At 49.9% G+C, this 19,462-nt stretch overlaps 2 protein-coding genes and 1 long non-coding RNA gene across 3 annotated transcripts in view; all 3 read right to left on the bottom strand.

The window, feature by feature from the left end:
• Positions 1 to 2,528: 2,528 nt before the first annotated feature.
• On the bottom strand, positions 2,529 to 3,676 carry LOC306828680. Its single transcript, XR_013779761.1, has 3 exons — positions 3,611 to 3,676; positions 3,483 to 3,539; positions 2,529 to 2,896 (listed from the first exon to the last, which is right to left on the bottom strand). It is a non-coding gene; the product is annotated as an uncharacterized lncRNA (long non-coding RNA).
• Positions 3,677 to 5,523: 1,847 nt separating this feature from the next.
• Positions 5,524 to 16,042, bottom strand: nwd1 (NACHT and WD repeat domain containing 1). Its single transcript, XM_079351058.1, is given in 29 exon segments — positions 5,524 to 5,651; positions 5,653 to 5,802; positions 5,805 to 5,893; positions 6,071 to 6,176; positions 6,274 to 6,351; positions 6,353 to 6,408; positions 6,411 to 6,488; positions 6,491 to 6,545; positions 6,547 to 6,765; positions 6,768 to 6,835; positions 7,141 to 7,279; positions 7,376 to 7,450; positions 7,452 to 7,499; positions 7,501 to 7,526; positions 7,648 to 7,677; positions 8,584 to 8,797; positions 8,799 to 8,807; positions 8,891 to 9,090; positions 9,169 to 9,291; positions 9,363 to 9,560; positions 9,930 to 10,094; positions 10,845 to 10,962; positions 11,182 to 11,335; positions 11,404 to 11,607; positions 11,839 to 13,150; positions 13,231 to 13,585; positions 13,737 to 13,853; positions 14,540 to 14,625; positions 15,746 to 16,042. Coding segments are annotated over 29 exon segments (4,794 nt in total). The 5' UTR covers positions 15,996 to 16,042; the 3' UTR covers positions 5,524 to 5,579.
• A 2,564-nt stretch (positions 16,043 to 18,606) lies between these two features.
• Positions 18,607 to 19,462, bottom strand: part of thop1 (thimet oligopeptidase 1) — a 6,322-nt gene continuing 5,466 nt past the window's right edge. Inside the window, exons 11-14 of the mRNA XM_079351361.1 lie at positions 19,375 to 19,462; positions 19,166 to 19,294; positions 18,935 to 19,071; positions 18,607 to 18,818 (exon numbers count right to left, since the gene is read on the bottom strand). The exon at positions 19,375 to 19,462 is cut by the window's right edge and continues 99 nt beyond it. Of these exons, the coding sequence (XP_079207487.1) occupies positions 18,657 to 18,818; positions 18,935 to 19,071; positions 19,166 to 19,294; positions 19,375 to 19,462 (516 nt within the window). The 3' untranslated portion in view covers positions 18,607 to 18,656. The remainder of the gene's footprint in view (positions 18,819 to 18,934; positions 19,072 to 19,165; positions 19,295 to 19,374) is intronic.

Genomic DNA, 19,462 nt, shown 5'->3' with positions numbered 1-19,462 from the left:
CACACAAAACACACACACACACACACTCACACACACACACAAACAAAGCACACACACACACACACACACACAACAAACACACACACACACACACACACACACACACAAACACACACACACACACACACACACACACACACACACACACACACACACACACACACACAACACACAAAACACACACACACACACACTCACACACACACACAAACAAAACACACACACACACACACACACACACTCACACTCACACACACACACAAACAAACACACACACACACACACACACACAAACACACACACACACACACACACACACACACACACACACACACACACACACACACACACAACACACAAACACACACACACACACACACACACACACACACACACACACACACACACTGTGTATCTCTGCAGCATGACCGGACTTGTCTCACAGCTTTCAGACTTACTAACAGAGTTTCTCAGCCTGTGGGCGGGGCTTATTAAAGGGTCGGCGTGTGATCGGATATATGTGGCCATGTGATCACAGGGAACGCCACCAGGTGAATTCTGCTGATTATCTGGTGATGTCAGAGCAGGCGGAGAAACTCTGTTAACCACTTGAATAATATTATAAATTATCACGCAACAACAAAAATGAAGAAGGCGGAGTCACGACGGAGCCACATTTCAAACCAGCCTGAAGACGCTCGAGAAACACTGAAGTTACAGTCACACAGAGAGAAAACAAAAAGGGGCGGGACTTCTGCACACGTTAGCTTAGCATCTCTTCTGTGGTGAATGACTGGTTAGCTGTTAGCCAGCAAGTAGCATCAACTGTCAATCTGGAGACCACGAGAGAAGAACTGTGTCAACACTGACCGCCAATCACAAAGTCTGTGCGTGCTGCGGCGTGTCAGCTCCGTCCGAAGGGAACCAACCGTCTCCACAGCGCCGCCGTGAGCGCCGCCGTGAGCGCCGCCGTGAGCGTGCGGGAGCCAGGAGTCTATGTTGTGTTCGACCAGACGCTCTGCACGTTTGTCTGACTTCCTGTCTGCGTTGACCTCGTCTGTCCAGCGGGACACGAGCTCACGGCGAGCTCCGTCGAAAACAGACGCATTTGAAACGGAGCAGAGCGTTGTGGCGCAGCGCTGACGGACCGCGCGGTGCACGGACGGTGGCGATCTTTTCCACCATCGATATTCCATGTGTCGTTTTTTTAACCATCAAAGAAAAATCTGGCACAGCGACCATCATGAAAACCAAACGTTTCATTTGTTTGAATTATTTCCTCCCGTCTTTGGTCGCTACAGGCTTCCGTATCAGAATCTGTCAGTGCGTGTCATATTTAAGTAAAGGTGGGAGATTATTATGGGATAGATATTAGCCCGTTAACGTTTACTTTTTAACCACACGGTCTTAAAGTCGCAGTGCCATTGTTTGATTTCGCTGTTAGAACTTCTCGTACGCAAAGATCTTAATGTGGCGTACGAATCTTAAAACGATGATGTATATTTACGCGTCTCCATGGAGACGACTCTCAGGACTTGGTGGGCTCGGAGACCCCCTGTCGCCCACGGCAACAGATACAGTGTCTTCCACGTGTTTGTCATAGACTGAACGGATATCAAATCGTGTCTCGATGCCGAAACGACATTTAGGAAAACTCTCAGTTTCATGTTGGCAGGATGTGGTTAGCCTAGCTTAGCACAAAGACTGGAAACGGAGGGAAACTGTTAGCCTAGATTCTTCAAGAGTAAAACGTTTAAATTCAAATATATGTTCACGTGCTTTTTAACAAGAAGCTAACAAAATTAGATTTGACGTAAATTTATTGAGCTAATAAATAAAATGTTTAAAAACCACATTTAATGTCGTGAACTCTTTTCTGAAGTCGTTCGTTTGCGATGCTAAAAATCCCTTTAAGGCGTTTTAGAGCCACAAACATGAACCCTTTCGTTTTGTACCTCAGGCTTCCCTCTGTTCATTTTAAAACACAGATATTCTCGTGTTTTCACACTTCAGCTCTGATGAATCACGTCACGTCACGTCAGCAGGTTTCACGACTTGAATCAACGTGTCCGTCCGTCCGTCGACTCGGACGTCGAACGAGCTGTGAAAATGTTGTGAAGGATCTTCATGTGTGTTCAGATTATTGTGTTTGTTTGACTCGTCCTGAGTCGTCTGTGTTTTAATAAAAAGTAAAGGGAGCACAACAACATGACCAGCTGCTGAGTTTGTGTTTCATTTAGAACTGACGCTCAGCTGTCCCACGCTCCTTACAGACAGTGAACTCACCACAGACACTTGACTGCCCCTTTGTTACTACAGACAACAAACTCAACTGAGACCAGAATGTCCGGATTATTAATTCAGACTTTGAAGTAAACCTTAACCTTTCCACTGACGCTCCCCTGTCCCACTGTCCTTAAACACACCAGTCTAACACCTGTTTTCCAGCCCAATAAGGTTCCTGTTGTGGTGATTAATTATTAATAACATGTTGTTTCATGGATCAGTAATGAGAGTCGACTCAGCAGTTTGTTAAAAGAAGATCACTTATGACTCAGCACACGGATCAGCTGACAGACGACCTTCGTGTTTTATTATCTTAGCGAGGAGAAGAGCGAGAAAAACAAACAGTAACAGATTCATCATCTTTAAAATCATCCAACATCTAAAACAGCTGATTTCTCTAAACGAGTTTACAACCAAACAAAGACATCAACAAAAACAATTTCAAAATTCATGTTTTCTGCAGGAAGCATTGTCGTGAATGTTTGATTGGTTGAAGGGTTGGAGAGGACGTCAGCCAATAGGGTCGCTGCAGGACGGTCACATGGAGGTCACCTTGGCTTCGTTGCTGTCAAAGGCGTGGTTGTTGAAGGCGTTCATGTCGTCTTTGTTCCTGATCAACCAAAAACAGACGCAAGGTGAGAAGATAATCAGTCTTTGATGATTTCACGTCTCTGACTGCAGTACCCGTTCTGAACACTAGGTGTCAGAGTTACATACTGCTCCTTTAAACCTTCCATTTAAAGATCCGTATCAAAAGAGTTAAAGCAGGGGGCTAATTTCCTAAAACTAGCATGATTCATGAAGTAGCAGGGAGGCTGTGATTGGTTCATCAGAGAGCAGGGAGGCTGTGATTGGTTCATCAGAGAGCAGGGAGGCTGTGATTGGTTCATCAGAGAGCAGGGAGGCTGTGATTGGTTCATCAGAGAGCAGGGAGACAGGGAGGCTGTGATTGGTTCATCAGAGAGCAGGGAGGCTGTGATTGGTTCATCAGAGAGCAGGGAGACAGGGAGGCTGTGATTGGTTGATTAGAGAGCAGGGAGGCTGTGATTGGTTCATCAGAGCAGGGAGACAGGGAGGCTGTGATTGGTTGATCAGATGATGGATTTACTTTGATCCTTTTTCAGAGAACCTGAGTTATTAGACCTAAAGACAGTTTCAAACAAACATCTTAAAAAATGATGGACGGATGTTCCCACCTGACCAGGTCCAGAGTGGTCTCGTAGGTGTTCTCGAACTCTTCTTCTGGTTTCCTCCTGCAGAAAACACCAGAACATGTCATGAACCAGCTGTTACATACAAACAGGAAGTGTTCTGATGTTCTTACCTGACCAGGTCCAGACGGGTGTCCGTACATGTTTTCTTGGGTCATAACGAAGTCGTTTTCTGTCACGTGCCTCGGACCGAAGACGCTTGCTGCTGCACAAACACGTCAAAGAACACGGGATCAAATCCTGCCGTGTGCGGTGGAGACGTGTCTGTGGCGTTTCACTCACCTGCCAGACTCTTCAAACCACGCCTTCTTCACCAGGAAGACGACGAAGCAGAGGAAGAGGAATCCAGCCAGGGCGATGATGCCGGTGAGCCACTGAGGCAGCAGACGCTCGTCGGGGCTGAGCTGAACCCGACGCAGCAACAAAATAAACAACGTTTGAATCATCGGTGAAACGTGGCACTCACGTAGCTTTTCACAATAAAAGCATCAGGTCCCTTTTCCAGAGGCGCTGCTTGGGGCCCCCAGACCAGTAGGGGGCCAGTAGACTGCTCACAAACTTTAAACCACAGCAGTGGAAAACCTCCCTGACAGAGAGGATGGACGTCTCTCCTCATTGGTTGAGACAGATCGAGACACATGGAGTTTATTTAACCTTCATATGAAGGGAAACATCTTCGTCATAAGAACACATGTCAGAGATTTTAAAGTTCCCAGCAGCAGGTTTATTTCTGAGCTGTCGTTAAAGGGTTAATAAAGTTATAAAAATGTCTTTTATGATATTAACAGGAGCGATTACTTCCTCGTCCTCACGAGTTAATAATCAACCAACAATCACTGAAGTGGAGTCAGTCAGTCGTTGTCTTCGCTCGGTGTCAGAGTGGCATGCTGACCCCCCCCCCCCCATGGACCAACATGGTCGACAGTAACTCCTCACCTGAGCTCTGGTTACGTGACCTGAACCGCCATGGCGGCTCGCCATGATTCAAACAGGAAACAAACAACATGTAGGAGGTTCTGGAAGGATCCGGCTCAAATAAAACCGTGTTCAGAATGTAGGCTGCAGTACTCCTTCCAAACACTAGGCGTCAGCTACATACTGCTCCTTTAAATCAACATTATTCTTCTATCAGCTCGTCTGTAAAGGTTTGTGACCCGGCCCACTGCGACCTGTTTCGACCCGATCAGCTGGACAAATGTGTTTAAAGAGTTCTAAAGGTCGTACCTGTCTGAGCCGACACCGCCGCGACCGCCATCAACACACAGGAAGTGACCCCAACAAGTCTGTCCATGGCTGCGTCCGATCACAAAGAGCGCTCAGCTGCAGAGTGAGCGTGCTGCTCGCTGTGAGCGGCGCTCAGCTCACGTCTGTTAATGTTTGACTCACAGAGCAGTGATTCACAGGAAACACCTGCAGCAGCTTCACGCTCAGGTGTCTGTTTCCCTCCAAAGGGACCAAATGTTTACTCAGAGATTCAGGAGGTCAGTGAAGGCAGCACGAGTCAGCAGGTTCAACAGGTGCTGATCCGTGAACCCAAACCAGTTACTGACAGGACGGGTCTGAAAGGATTCTGATCACAACACTTCCACTGTGGCTTCCGTCCAATCACAACGGAGGTCTTAAATGACATCATCAACTTCAGCCTCGTTTCCAAACACCGACCTGACGGGAAGCTCAGCGGCGATGTGACATTTTATTGCCTTTAGTGCAGAGATAGGACAGACACGGGAGACCAGGGAGAGAGAGACATGCAGGAGCCACTGTCGCCTCCATATAAGGGCGTAAGTGATATTAATAATCATACATTTTATTTTTACCCCATTTTACAACTTGTGTAAACAAATCTCAAAGTGCGACGGAGTTGAAAATAAAACCCAAAGGGAGTAAAGACAGGTTCAGTCTTTAGGGCCCTTCAGGGACGGTGGCGCCCTCAGGTGGTCAGAGAGAGAGCACGCCACAGCTGCGTTCAGATCATCGTCCGTCTCCACTCTACAACATGTTTCAGACTAAAAAGAAGATGCACACGTGATTATAGGCTCAGGACCTGTTCAGGCCTGGAGCCGCAGGTTGGACCTCGCTGTCCTACAGTATGAGACAGGCGGAGGACGGTTTGGCTTTGAGCATGCTCATGAGGTTCAGGTTGAACTGGGCGGGGGTTAAAGTCCTGCAGGTCGGACACGGAGCTCTGCAGAGCGCCCGGCTTCTTCTCCCTGGAGGTGACTCTGTACTGCGCCTTCACGTTCCTCAGAGGGTTCCAGTCCGGACTGACGTGATCCGGACACCGGAACACCTCCCGGATGACCGAGGCCCCCCACGAGACAACGCCACGAAGCCGTTCCTGAACGCCACCATCCTGAGCACCGGCGAGTAGACGTACTGCACGTGCAGAAGGTTACCTGAGAGACGGGAGGAAAACACAAACACCTGAGAGAACTCCATTTCCCATCAACCCTCAGAACATCACAGCGTTTATGAGAGGTTCAGTGTCTGTCATAAGAGTGGGACATTTCAGTTTCTGAGGTGAGTTCAAAGACCCACAGAGGAACTTCCCCTTTAAATACCCCGTCCGTTACCTGAAGCGACGTCCCACACTTTGACCGTCCTGTCCTGAGATCCCGTGAAGACAAACTTATCGCTTTCAGAGAACGCGGCGGCGAGGACGCCCTCGAAGAAAAATCCCTGAAACGGCCGAATGTTGATGTGATTTTTAAAACGGAAGTCTATGATCGTCTGTGTTGAAAACATTTGAAGCTGATCCACCGTAGCTAGTCCTGACCTTAAACTCCATGGTGTGGTCCAGGACCGGTGGGTTCAGGGCCCACAGCCTCTGGACGGCGTCCTCGGAGCCCACCAGGGGCGGAGTGCGTCCCCCAGTTACTGAGCGTCACACACGTCACTCTGCTGCGATGAGCTCCAGATCAGAGCTGCTGCCGCTGCTCAAGTCCAGCAGCTTCACCTCGCCGCAGCTCGTCCCGTACAGCAGCCTGCGGTCCGGAGCAGCGCCATGGAGGACAGGGGGGCGTGGGAGGGAAGGGGACAGGGGTACCGTCTTCAGGGGCCCCTCCACCGTGGGGAAGCTGTCCCTGGTGGTGATCTCAAACAGACACAGCAGGCCCTCGTAGGCCACCGCCACCTGCTTCTCCTGCGAGCTGACGGCGAGGCACAGCACCCTGCTCAGGCTCTCCGGGGGGGGGAGACACAGCGTCTCCTGGGGGAGGGACAACGGGTAGATGAGCACGGTGCCCGTCCTCAGACCGCAGAACAGAAGAGACGTTTGTGCTGAGCGACGTCCAGACAGCAGACCTGAGCTGAGACCGCGAAACGCTCGGACACAGAACCTGCAGAGAGACAGGACCAGTTCAGAGCTCGGGGGGGGGGGGACAACCGGGGGGAGACACCAGGGGGAGACACCAGGAGGAGACACCAGGGGGAGACACCAGGAGGAGACACCAAGGGGGAGACACCAGCAGCTCCTTCTGTCAGGTTGGGACGTCCGGTCACCTGTGAGGTTGTTCCATCCGATGACCTCCGTCTGGCTCTGCAGCCTGACGTAGAAGACTCGCTCTGCGTCCTTGGCGAGGGCGACGTGTGGCGCAGCCCGCAGGGATGTGGGCGGGGCGGTTTGTGGCTGTCGTTGTATTTCAGACTCCACAGGTGAACACAGGCGGCGCCCGACTCGAGGCTGAAAGCAGCAGGTCTTTATGCAGGAACACGGAGGTCACTGCAGCGTCTGAACCACACAGAGAGTCCAACAAGGTTCCCCCCGTGGTCACCGACCAGATCTGACAGGGACAGGAGACACAAAGACATGAGGACATGAGGACGCACAGAACCTGGAGAGTCATGTGGATCAGAGAGGCTGACTGCCGTGTTCGTACTCGTATGAGTTGGTCTGCTGCTCCGGAGGCGATCACTCTGCAGTCGGATGAGATGCAGGCGGACAGGACGCAGTCGGTCGTGTTGGAGGTCGAGGAATCCGTCCACAGCGTCTCCGCCGATGTTTAAACAGGCTCAGAGTACGATCAGCGCCTGCAGAGGAAGCAGAGACAGCTTCACCTCATCACGTGAAGGATCGCTGGAGGGTCTCATCTTCACAGCTGCTGCAGCTGAGACACATTCAAACAGACGGTCTGGCTGAAGACAGTTTTACCTGCCATCAGGATGTCTTCGTCCTCGGTGACTGAAAGCAGAGAAGGAGCCAGAGGAAAACTCACAGACGCTGTGTTTTCCCTGTCCGTGAAATCTGCAGACACAAACAATCCAAAATAAACTTTCTGCTTTCCTTCAGTGATCCACCCTGAATTTAAACCTTTTAAAGAAACAACATGGAGGGATTTGCTTTGGTGTGCTTTGGCGCCGCCTTCAGGTTTCAGACTGCAACTGCACTCGTAAAACACAGTTACACCTCCTGATGATCGATAACGTGCATCAAGCAGAGGAGCCACGAGACAACACTGCTTCTCTCTCTCTCTCTCTCTCTCTGTCTCTCTCTCTGTCTCTCTCTGTCTCTCTCTGTCTCTGTCTCTCTGTCTCTCTCTGTCTCTCTCTGTCTCTCTGTCTCTCTCTTCCCCCTCTCTCGTCTCTCTCTCTCTGTCTCTCTCTGTCTCTCTCTCTCTCTGTCTCTCTCTCTCTCTCTGTGTCTCTGTCTCTCTCATCTCTCTCTCTCTTCTCTGTCTGTCTCTCTCTCTCTCTCTCTCTCTCTCTCTCTGTCCTGTCTCTCTCTCTCTGTCTCTCTCTCTCTCTCTCTCTCTGTCTGTCTGTCTGTCTGTCTGTCTGTCTGTCTGTCTGTCTGTCTGTCTGTCTGTCTGTCTGTCTGTCTGTCTGTCTGTCTGTCTGTCTGTCTGTCTGTCTGTCTGTCTGTCTGTCTGTCTCTCTCTCTCTCTCTCTCTCTCTCTCTCTTCTCTCTCTCTCTCTCTCTCTCTCTCTCTCTCTCTCTCTCTCTCTCTCTCTCTCTCTCTCTCTCTCTCTCTCTCTCTCTCTCTCTCTCTCTCTCTCTCTCTCTCTCTCTCTCTCTCTCTCTCTCTCGTGATGTAAAGACTTTTTTACTCCCCTGATAAAGAAATCCTTCTTTAGAAACCAGGAACACTTTCCCTCGTTTCGGGTAGCGTTACAGATTTCACCGGCGTCAGACGTCTCTGTGAGTTTTCCAGCTGAGTCTGCAGAGTCTGAAGCCCGCTTAAAGGGTTAAATATTCGGACCCGACCAGAGTCGCACAGAGACACCACAGAATCCTCCAGAACTCCCAGAACCAGCGAGCCGTCGTCACTGCTGCTGAAGAGCTCGGAGCCGTCCGGACGCCACAACCTTCACCTGAGACATCAACAACAAACAGGAAGACGTTTCATCCAATCACAGCATCGACTTTGATCACATGGTGTTTGTAGCAGTCACACCTGTTTGTTGGTGTAAACAAACATCAGCTGCTTGGACAGGTGGAGGTGTGATGACCAAGGGGTGGAGTCAACTGGCACCGCCTCCTGGATGCAGAGCAGCTGTTTGCCATTTGTTAGGCTCCACCTCCTCAGAGAGCCATCAGCGGCCAATGACAGGCAGTGGGCGGAGCTTTCAAGCACTTTGACAGACAAAACTGCGCCTAAATAAAACACATTATAAGTTCATAATAAATGTCTTTAATTTAATGCTACAGTATTAATAATACGTTTTAGTTCACCTGTGTGTCCAATCAGGGAGAAGACGAGCTGTTGGTCCACGAGGCTCCACACGACTATCACGCCGTCATCTGAACCTGCGACCAGAAGCTCCGCCTCCAAACTGAGGTCCAGACAGAGAACACCTGAGGACACAAGAGGAGGTCAAACCTCTGTAGCAGCCGACACTCTGCACAGATCCGTCAGCTCCACTGACCTCCCTGAAGTCCAGTCAGCGTGTGCTGCAGCGCCCCCCCTGGCTGCTGCAGGAAGCTGCACTTAGGGATGAGGATCGGCTCCGGACACGTGAGCAACCACTCTTCACATTGGCTGCACAGTTGGCCAATCACAGAGGGGAAAGGCTTCGCCAAGGAGCAGAGTCTGGCTAACAGCTCGGTGTAGAACAGAGACATATCTGAAACCAGAAGGAACACACTCCAGTCAGTCGTTGTCATGGTAACAGTGAGCTGTGCGTAGCTGTAAGCTCCATCATATGTGAATTTTTAAAATTAGGCTGATTTAAACAGGAAGAGAAAAAAACGTCATTATAATGATTCATTTAAATATGTGCAAACACCAAGCACCAACACACAGACGAGCCGTTAGCGCTGCAGCCACGGTTAGCGCTGCAGCACGGTTAGCGCTGCAGCACGGTTAGCGCTGCAGCACGGTTAGCGCTGCAGCACGGTTAGCCCTTCACGCGTGGCTGCACGGTCCGTTCATGACTCAGGCTCTCTTTGTTTATTAAAGATGATAAAGCTGTGCAGCTCACAGACTTACTGACCCATGTGACCCTCCAGGAAGTCCAGACTGGGTTTGATGAGGACTAGAGTGTTCTGAATCAGTCTGGTCTCAGTGCAGTCCATGTACCTGGAGCACTGGTCCAGGTCCTGGATCACACTGGACACCCCGCACACCCGGCTTTTGCAGAACAGCCACTCTGCACTGCCTGACAAAAACATTGACAACACAAAAGTTAAGAGCAGTTATCAGGTGAACAGGTGTTGCAGCGATGGAAGCGGGCAGTGGAACTGCTTCAGATAGAAGTGATTGTACCCGAGCTAAAAAGCCTCTGCATGTTTCTAATAAGCTCCAGCAGCAGAAAGCTGCTCAAACTAGGATCAATGTTGGAGATGAAACATGGAGAGAGGTTAGAACGCAGAAAGCTTTACAGACCCATGCAGAGCTGGCTAAACACTGAAGCTACAGTGTCCACCACATGCAGAGCTGGCTAAACACTGAAGCTACAGTGTCCACCACATGCAGAGCTGGCTAAACACTGAAGCTACAGTGTCCACCACATGCAGAGCTGGCTAAACACTGAAGCAACAGTGTCCACCACATGCAGAGCTGGCTAAACACTGAAGCTACAGTGTCCACCACATGCAGAGCTGGCTAAACACTGAAGCTACAGTGTCCACCACATGCAGAGCTGGCTAAACACTGAAGCTACAGTGTCCACCACATGCAGAGCTGGCTAAACACTGAAGCTACAGTGGCCACCACATGCAGAGCTGGCTAAACACTGAAGCTACAGTGTCCACCACATGCAGAGCTGGCTAAACACTGAAGCTACAGTGGCCACCACATGCAGAGCTGGCTAAACACTGAAGCTACAGTGGCCACCACATGGTGACCTGTGTGAACATCCACTCTAGAGAGGACGGGGGGGCGGGGCTTCACAGATTTATCATCTCACCGATGACTTCCCGTCGGAGTTCGTCCCACAGGCCGGCGTGCAGCAGGTGATACGGCAGCTCCTGGAGCTTCCTGACGTTAGCCAATTCAGAAGCAAACCACAGCGGCTGGGGCGGGACCTGTGATGCCAAACAGCCAATCATAAGTCTCCATGGACAGACAGAAAAAACACTGCCAGCGACAGGTAACAGTAATCAAGTCCTGCTCAAGTAAAGGTACAAAAAGAACTTTGAAGTCAACTTTAAGTGTGATATGTGTTATGGGGGCAGATCCCTGACCTGACCAGGACTTTACCAGACTGGACTCCTGCTGGTTGCCATCAGAGGATCGGTTCCTACCTTTCTGTCGGAGAGGAGCAGTGACAGACCAGGGAGAGCCACCGGCTTCAGTTTCCCCGACCACCGACCCAGGAAGTACTCCGCCAGGACCCTAAGACTCCGCCCCCTCCGTTCTGATGTCAGATACCGGGCTGAAACCACCTCACACAGACGCCTGCACACAGCCATGTCAGTCAAACACCTGACCTCCGAGCTCACAGTCAATGTTCATGTTGTCTGTACCTGTTGATGATGGCGATGGCGGCAACTCCGTTAGTCCAGCGCTCCTCCAGCAGATCCTCGAGGTCCCGTCTGAGTCGAGCCCAGAGGAGGGGGGGCAGCCGGATCAACGAGGGTGTCGGAGGGAGGGAGTACCTGTAAACCTCAGTGATGACATCATCATCCAGGGACATGACATCACGCAGTTCAGACTCCAGTAGACCTTCCCTGAAGAGACAAAACTTCAGTTTGTCATCGTTTTTGTTTTTTTGGCTTCAATGTTTTTTTTAAAGATTTTCAGAAAGAGAAATTTGAAGATTTATGTTGCTCATATGATGAACAGTCGTACTTAGTGAGGTCGACGCTCAGCCCAAACCTCGGCAGATTAAAATACTGGAATTCTCCTGAAAGACACCAACTTGTTTCTACAGAGTTCCTTGCTCACAGCAATCATCTTACCTTGCCAGGGTGATGTATCCTAAGGCCCCGCCCACCAATTCTTTCCCGTGTTTGTCCTCGAGCATCTGCAGGAGCTGTGACATCATTTCCTGTGTGTTTGCGCCCAGGTGTGTGTGTGTGAGCGGGGTGGAGGACGTCCAGCGTTTGGCTGCAGACAGAATCAGCTTGAGGTGCAGCGGACAGCCGGAGGAGTCGAAGCTCTGCAGCGCGGCGTCGCTCTGCTCCGGGGTCAGGGCTCGCTGAGAGGCTCGCAGGTACGACTCCATCACCTGCTTCCCCTCGTCACGAGACAAACGCTCCACCGCAAAGAAACTCTCCAAAGTCTCGAGCTTCAGCCGCATGTTAGCGAAGACCTCACTGTTGGTATCCATGGAGACCACCAGGTGGATGTTGGGCGGGAGGTCGGTGGGGAGCCAGTAAAGTTTGTGGGCGTGATGTTGGTCTGACAGCTGATCCAGCGCGTCCAGGACGATGAGCACAGTGTTCCTCTGCTGCGAGACATCGGCGAGGACGTTTCTGAAGAACTGCAGCAGGTCCAGGTGAGTGTTTGCCGTCAGCGGGTTGGGCGGAGCCAAACCACACGCCAAGCAGATCTGGAAGCAGACGCTGCGGAGGACGTGGTCGATGTCTGGTCTGTGAGGATGACCAGCCGCCAACAACCTGTTTACCACCACCGCCCCGCCCTCCAAGACGCCACGCATCTCCTGCACCAGTTTGCACAGCAGAGCAGTCTTCCCCATCCCAGCGGCCCCGTGCACCACCAGCGGGCCGTGAGGGACGGCGGTCCTCTCCCACATGGCGAGGCTGAGTTTCCCCAGGAGGCCCTCCCTGCCGTGGAGACCTCTGCACAGCTCGTTGGTCATGGCGGTGTGACGTCCAACCTCCTCAATCAGCCACTCTGGGATTTCATCCTTTTCTTCCTCGATGTTTCCCCAAACCTTCCTCCTCCTCTCTGCCACCGACGTCTCCCCCACCGCTCCGATCCTCGCCTTCATCTGAGAGACAAACTGCTCGCAGACGCTGTCCAGGTACTGAGCGTGCTCCTTACGTTTGGGGTCGATGCTTCCTTTGCTGAGCTCCACACAGTGCAGGTTCAGCATCTTCTGTGACGAGGCGTAGAGGCGGGCCTTCAGACTGCTGAGGAGTCCTTGAGCTTCTGCGTCCAGCAGGCCATCCGCATTCAGGTCCATGTACTTGGCGAGACGTTTGGGGCCGTCCCTCACTCTCTGGCGAGGAATCTCCCGGATGAAGAGCAGAGCGGACTGATCCTCGACGTCCGTGAACAAGCCGTGCTGGAACTCTCGCTCGGTGACTGTGGACCAGAACAGGAAGACGCTCAGCTTGCATAAAGACTTTTAGGAAACGAAGACAGACCGCGTGATCGTCTCTGACCTGATGTGAAGAAGCGCTGTCTCTGCTCGGCCGTGATGTCACCGGCTGCCTCGGAGTCAGTGGCGGCCGAGCGTAGGAGCTGCAACAGTTGATTCTCTGTGAAACGCCAGGAGAGGACGTCTTTGTCACGCTGCGGCCCACTCTCAGGTCTAAGGTCACCAAAGTGGGGAAAGTGAGCTGTGATAGGCTGAAGGACGTAGACAGGCGGGACGGCATTGTTGTCCTTCAAGAACCACCGACTCAGCTGCTTGGTGCCTTCAGGGTTTTTGGAGAGTTTGGACAACAGAGCTTCAAATTGTTTCTCTGGGATGATGCGAGGAAGAGCTCGGTGGCCGTACCGGTTCCCCAGCAGAGCCTTGAGAGCCAGAAGAAGAAGAAGACTGTTTACCAAGAAACACAAGACGGGTACCGAGAGTATCTTTGAGTAATCTGGCTTCACTAACGCTGAGATAAGTTTCACAATCATCACACTAAAGGATGTTGAAATAAACGTTGAGGTTTCTCACGATGAAGGAAGGTCCGGCTGAGATCCTCTGACAGTTCTGGATCTCCTGCAGAAAGACCTCACAGGTCTCGTGGTCTCCAGACGAGACACCTCGAATCCCCCATCGCAGATCCACCACCTGAACAGGAAGTGACCTCAGGCGTCAGGGAGGAGGTGTTTACTCACCCTGCGCTGGGAAGATTAACGCCATAAAGACGTTCGCTCTGCGAAGTCGACCTTGTGTTGTCCTCGCCGCCTGAAGGCTCTCTGAATATCCACACTATGCATCTTAAAGGTAACTCTTTGTCCTGACTGATGTTGTTTGTTGTTCTCAGCTCTGTGTTCACGCAGACGGGACAGAATGTCCTTCAGCTTGTTTACGTTTATCTCAGAGGCTCAAACATGTGAGAACTCCTCCCTCTCTAGTCCTTTAGCCCCGCCTCCACCACACGAGGGAATGACAGAAAGCCTCGCACACTCAGGGAAGCTACAAGGAAAGGTGTAATGCGCCGTTTCCTCGCCATCGTACAGTTGAAGGAGAATAAACAAAGTTTGCAAAGAGAAGAAAATAACTGATCAAATAATGAAGTTTATTTCTCCGTCTCACAGACACGAGGTGGTGAAACAGGAAGGGGCGGGGCATGTGTGGAGGCAGAGGAGGGATGAAGGAGGAAGGGACGGCTTTCTTTTGGTTTGAGAGACGGGAGCGAACGTGAGACTGAAAGATGCGTACTACACCTTTAAGAACTGTGTATATCATACTTCTATCTTTCTGCGAGGTCTCGATTGTTTTATAAAATGCTGTAAAAAACAACAAAGACTGACCTCAAACACCAGCCCCAGGCCGCGACAGAAAGCAAGGACTTCTGGGTAAGCTTTCTCCAGCAGGGCTTTCCTCTCGCTGCTCATATCTGACCAGACAGCAGAGACAAAGAGGTCAAAGGTCACTCAACACACAAGTCAAACCTGCAGAGGTCACGAATCTTAAACCTGAGGAAGTTTAGATCTGAACAAACAGAAGCTCTGAGGGTGGAGGGAGAGAAACCACGCCATGCAGACTCCACACAGAGGCTCCTGTCAGACAGGGATTCATACCAGCAACCTCCTGACTGAGAGGCTCCTGTCAGACAGGGATTCAAACCAGCAACCTCCTCACTGAGAGGAGACAGAGAGAACCACTGCACTGCCTAAAAACTTTATTTCTAACGGCTGGGATTCTTTTTGAACACATCACACTGTGTAAAAGAGGAAACTCATCGACTGTTTCTGTTCCATATTTCAGACGGCAGCTTTTAAGATAAACATGATAATAATAATAATAATAATAATAATAATGATAATGATAATAATAATAATAATTATAATAATAATAATGATAATGATAATAATAATAATGATAATAATAATGATAATAATAATAATGATAATAATAATGATAATAATAATAATAATAATGATAATAATAATGATAATAATAACAATAATAATGATAATAATAATGATAATAATAATAATAATAATAATAATGATAATAATGATAATAATAATAATAATAATAATAATAATAATAATAATGATAATAATAATAATAATAATAATGATAATAATAATAATGATAATAATAATGATAATAATAATAATGATAATAATGATAATAATAATAATGATAATAATGATAATAATAATAATCTCAGAACAGTGACGCTGTTACATGTACAGATCACTTCACTAAAAAACATCATTTTAGGTCATTATTTTATTTCAGAATAAAAGCACACATTAAGTGAAATACTCTCAGATCAAGACAGTACAACATTTCAAAATAAAAGCATGACAATTTTTATTTTCAATTGTGAAATAATGTTGATTAAAATGTGTTTAATCATGATGTGTTTTTGTGAAAAACTATTTTGTATTTTGTGTATGTGCTGATAGGTCTGTTTGCGTGTTGGCTAAATGTGTGGTCATTATTTTTCAGGTTTATTTTGTTCATTTGTTCCTGTAACTGTCAGCGTTTGAATCTGCTCTGACCTGTGAATGTGGAGCTGATGAACACTCGGATCATGTTGGAGCTGCTCCTCGTCCTCTGAGCTCCGCCCGTCCGTCCTCTCAGGACGTCCTGCAGGCTGAAGCGTCCTCGTCCTCCTGCTGCGAGACGCTCCTCCATCATCCTCCTCCTCGCCGGCTCCACTCGTCTGCTGCTCGTTCTCTGCTGCTTTGTAGTCTGCTGCCTGCTGCTTTCCTCAGAGAGTTCCCTCCAAGACAACCGACTCACCCACATGACCTGCTCCTCCACCTGTGGTACACCTGTCCCCTTCCTGCTCCTCTACCTGCTATACAGCATAAGCAGCCCTCCATTTTTCTTTATAATCAAATATGAAAGGACCAATCAGAGAGCTGCTCTCTTCCTGTGTGATCATGAAGGAAACCTGCTGTGTTGAAGCTTCTCTGACAACAATGCAGCAGCCAGTATGTCCTCCTTCTAACTTTAGATTCTGCTCCTGAATGCTCTGGATCTGATTGGACCAGAGAAGGTAGGCGGGGCTTTGAAGGCCGTTTTGGACGCCCCTGGGTTTGCCAGATATGAGAGCAGTTATCAGGTGAACAGGTGTTGCAGCGATGGAAGCGGGCAGTGGAACTGCTTCAGATAGAAGTGATTGTACCCGAGCTAAAAAGCCTCTGCATGTTTCTAATAAGCTCCAGCAGCAGAAAGCTGCTCAAACTAGGATCAATGTTGGAGATGAAACATGGAGAGAGGTTAGAACGCAGAAAGCTTTACAGACCCATGCAGAGCTGGCTAAACACTGAAGCTACAGTGTCCACCACATGCAGAGCTGGCTAAACACTGAAGCTACAGTGTCCACCACATGCAGAGCTGGCTAAACACTGAAGCTACAGTGTTCACCACATGCAGAGCTGGCTAAACACTGAAGCTACAGTGTCCACCACATGCAGAGCTGGCTAAACACTGAAGCTACAGTGTCCACCACATGCAGAGCTGGCTAAACACTGAAGCTACAGTGTCTCTACATGCAGAGCTGGCTAAACACTGAAGCTACAGTGTCCACCACATGCAGAGCAGGCTAAACACTGAAGCTACAGTGTCCACCACATGTAGAGCTGGCTAAACACTGAAGCTACAGTGTCCACCACATGCAGAGCTGGCTAAACACTGAAGCTACAGTGTCTCTACATGCTGACCTGTGTGAGAGGAGGGGGGGGGGGCAGCTCTCTGTGATGATTAGAGTTTAGACTGCAGTACTCATTTTAAACACTAGGGGGCGGAGCTACAGACTATTTTTTATAAACTTCAGAATAAAGTAATGAAGCAGCATTAAAAACTAATTAAGACTGAAATCAAAAAGTCCAAACATTAGCCAGCCATGCTAAGCTAGCATACCCACAGATACCTGCTGGCTGTTGGCTGAGGTAACGATTGTAATGTGATCCGTCCCTGTTTTCAGAGAGCTTTAGTATCTTTACCTGCGGGTCTGTAAACTACAAACACCAGACCTGCTCAGCTTTGGGACTCACCTGAGTGTTTACTAAGCGGGGCCTCTGGGAGTGCGGGGCCCCCGGGGGGCCTTCGCTCACAGCTGCAGCTCGGAGCTAATTACACTGAAGACGAAGACGAGGATGATGAAAGCGAAGATAACAAAGCTACCGAGGACACAAACACTTGAGTTGTGTACAGGTGATTTCAGACTGCTGGGAATTACCAAACAAACGACAGAGAGGAGGGTGACACACCGGAGCAGCTGATTAAAGGATACTATGTCATAAGTGGCTATGATGAGTCATCAAACATTCCCCCTCGTACAGTGTGTGTGTGTGTGTGTGTACATTCCCCCCGTACAGTGTGTGTGGATGGAGACATGAGCTAATCACACCTATTTGGTTTTTTGAAGCAGGCTGTAAACATGTTCATGTCTGCTGTAAAAACAGGCTGTTTGAATGGGTGTGTATGTGACTTCCTGTGCTGCTGCAGCCAGCCTCTAGTGGACACTCCAGGTACTGCAGCCAGCCTCTAGTGGACACTCCAGGTACTGCAGCCAGCCTCTAGTGGACACTCCAGGTACTGCAGGATGTTACACTCCAGCTTCAGCTTCATGTTTAAACACTGGAGGTTGCTGATTGGTGCTAACCGGACTTTTTAAATTCTTACACTTACAGAGACGCCTGATTGGACGCCAGAGGTCACTGCTGCTTCGTGCGACACTCCCAACACAAAAACCCCGTCACAATCATCTGCCGGGTCAGAACAAGACCCGGTCGGACCCCGAGCATGTGGGAGAAATTTAATGATAAGAAATGGTCGCAGCAGAAGAATCACTTCCTGTTTGTGTTTTCATGTGGATGAAGATATTGTTGATAGCTGATCGAGTCGACAGGATGCTGAGCAAAAACAAAAACACATTTCTGCTGCTACATCAAGTGTTCACTGTTCCCACAGGTGTTGTTATCTCATCTCAAACAGCAGAAGAAGAGTTGTTTTGTTTCTTCTTCTCTCACACCTTCAGGCTGTTATTCTGCAGCTCTCTGAGGACGTTACATCACAGACCTCCTCACCGCCGCCTGTTTCACAAACTACAGCCAGAACGAGCCGTGACCCTCCCAGCCGTCAGAGAGACGTACAACTGGCGTGCAGACAGTCTGTAGAGGTGGCGTGCAGACAGTCTGTAGAGGTGGCGTGCAGACAGTCTGTAGAGGTGGCGTGCAGACAGTCTGTAGAGGAGGCGTGCAGACAGTCTGTAGAGGTGGTAGTGGTGGCGTGCGTTTGTATCAGTCAGGTTTTATTTGAAGGTCACCTTGAAGGTCACTCACGTTCACACATCAGGTACTCACACAGAACGTCTCCTCAAATCTTTTATTTACTGCATATTCATCTCGACTGTGTTCTGAAACATTTTACAGTTCAGTCAGATCCGGCTGCTGCGATTGGTCAGCAGGGACACGGCGTGCTGGTTTGCTGCTCCGCCATTAGTCCTTTACTCAGAAGGAAGGCTTCCTGCTTGGGCTCACGCCCGAGGAACTTCCTCAGCATCTCGGAGGCGTCCTCGGAGCCGCCGGGCCGCAGGATGAACCTCCTGTAATCCATGCCGACCTGGAGGACCAATCAGGGGACAGAATGGAAGAATTTAAAGGAACAGCACACATTTCAAAACGCCGGTCACATGACTTGAGTTCTCAGTCTCGTGTGAGACACGTTTGTGTTCTGACCTTGGGGTTCATGATTCCCTCCTGTTTGAAGCGAGTGAAGAACATGTCCATGGAGAACACCTCGCTCCACAGGTACCCGTAATACTGAGCATCGTAACCGCCCGCCAGGTGCCCGAAGGTCGCCGGCATGTTGGTCCCTGCAGGGCGAGAGACAGAGGTCGGAGGTTAAAACGTGTTTAAACGGGGGTTTTACGTCGCCCTTAACGATGATGTCATGATTTGAAAAGGTACCTGGGGACGCCGGGATTCCCAGGACTTCCTGACAGAGGCGTCCGTACTCCTCGGCGGCGTCCAGCCCGTTCCTGGTGTGCAGCGCCTGATCCACTTTAGCCAGCACGATCTGCCTCAGGTTAAACAGGCCTGCGGGAGAGTCACGGTTACCATAGCAACAGGAGGGGAATAACAAAGAAGCCCGCCCCGCCCCCACCCACGCTACTCACCGGTGTTGGCGAGGCGGGACTTGATGAGTTTGTCGAGCAGCTCGTCGGGGATGGCGTTGCCGGTCTTGTAGTGTTTGGACATCCTCAG

This window comes from Symphodus melops (genome assembly GCF_947650265.1).
Source record: "Symphodus melops genome assembly, chromosome: 8".
Taxonomy (NCBI): Eukaryota; Metazoa; Chordata; class Actinopteri; order Labriformes; family Labridae; genus Symphodus; species Symphodus melops.
Note: the sequence above shows the minus strand (reverse complement) of the source record. Positions and strands in the feature narration are given on the sequence as shown.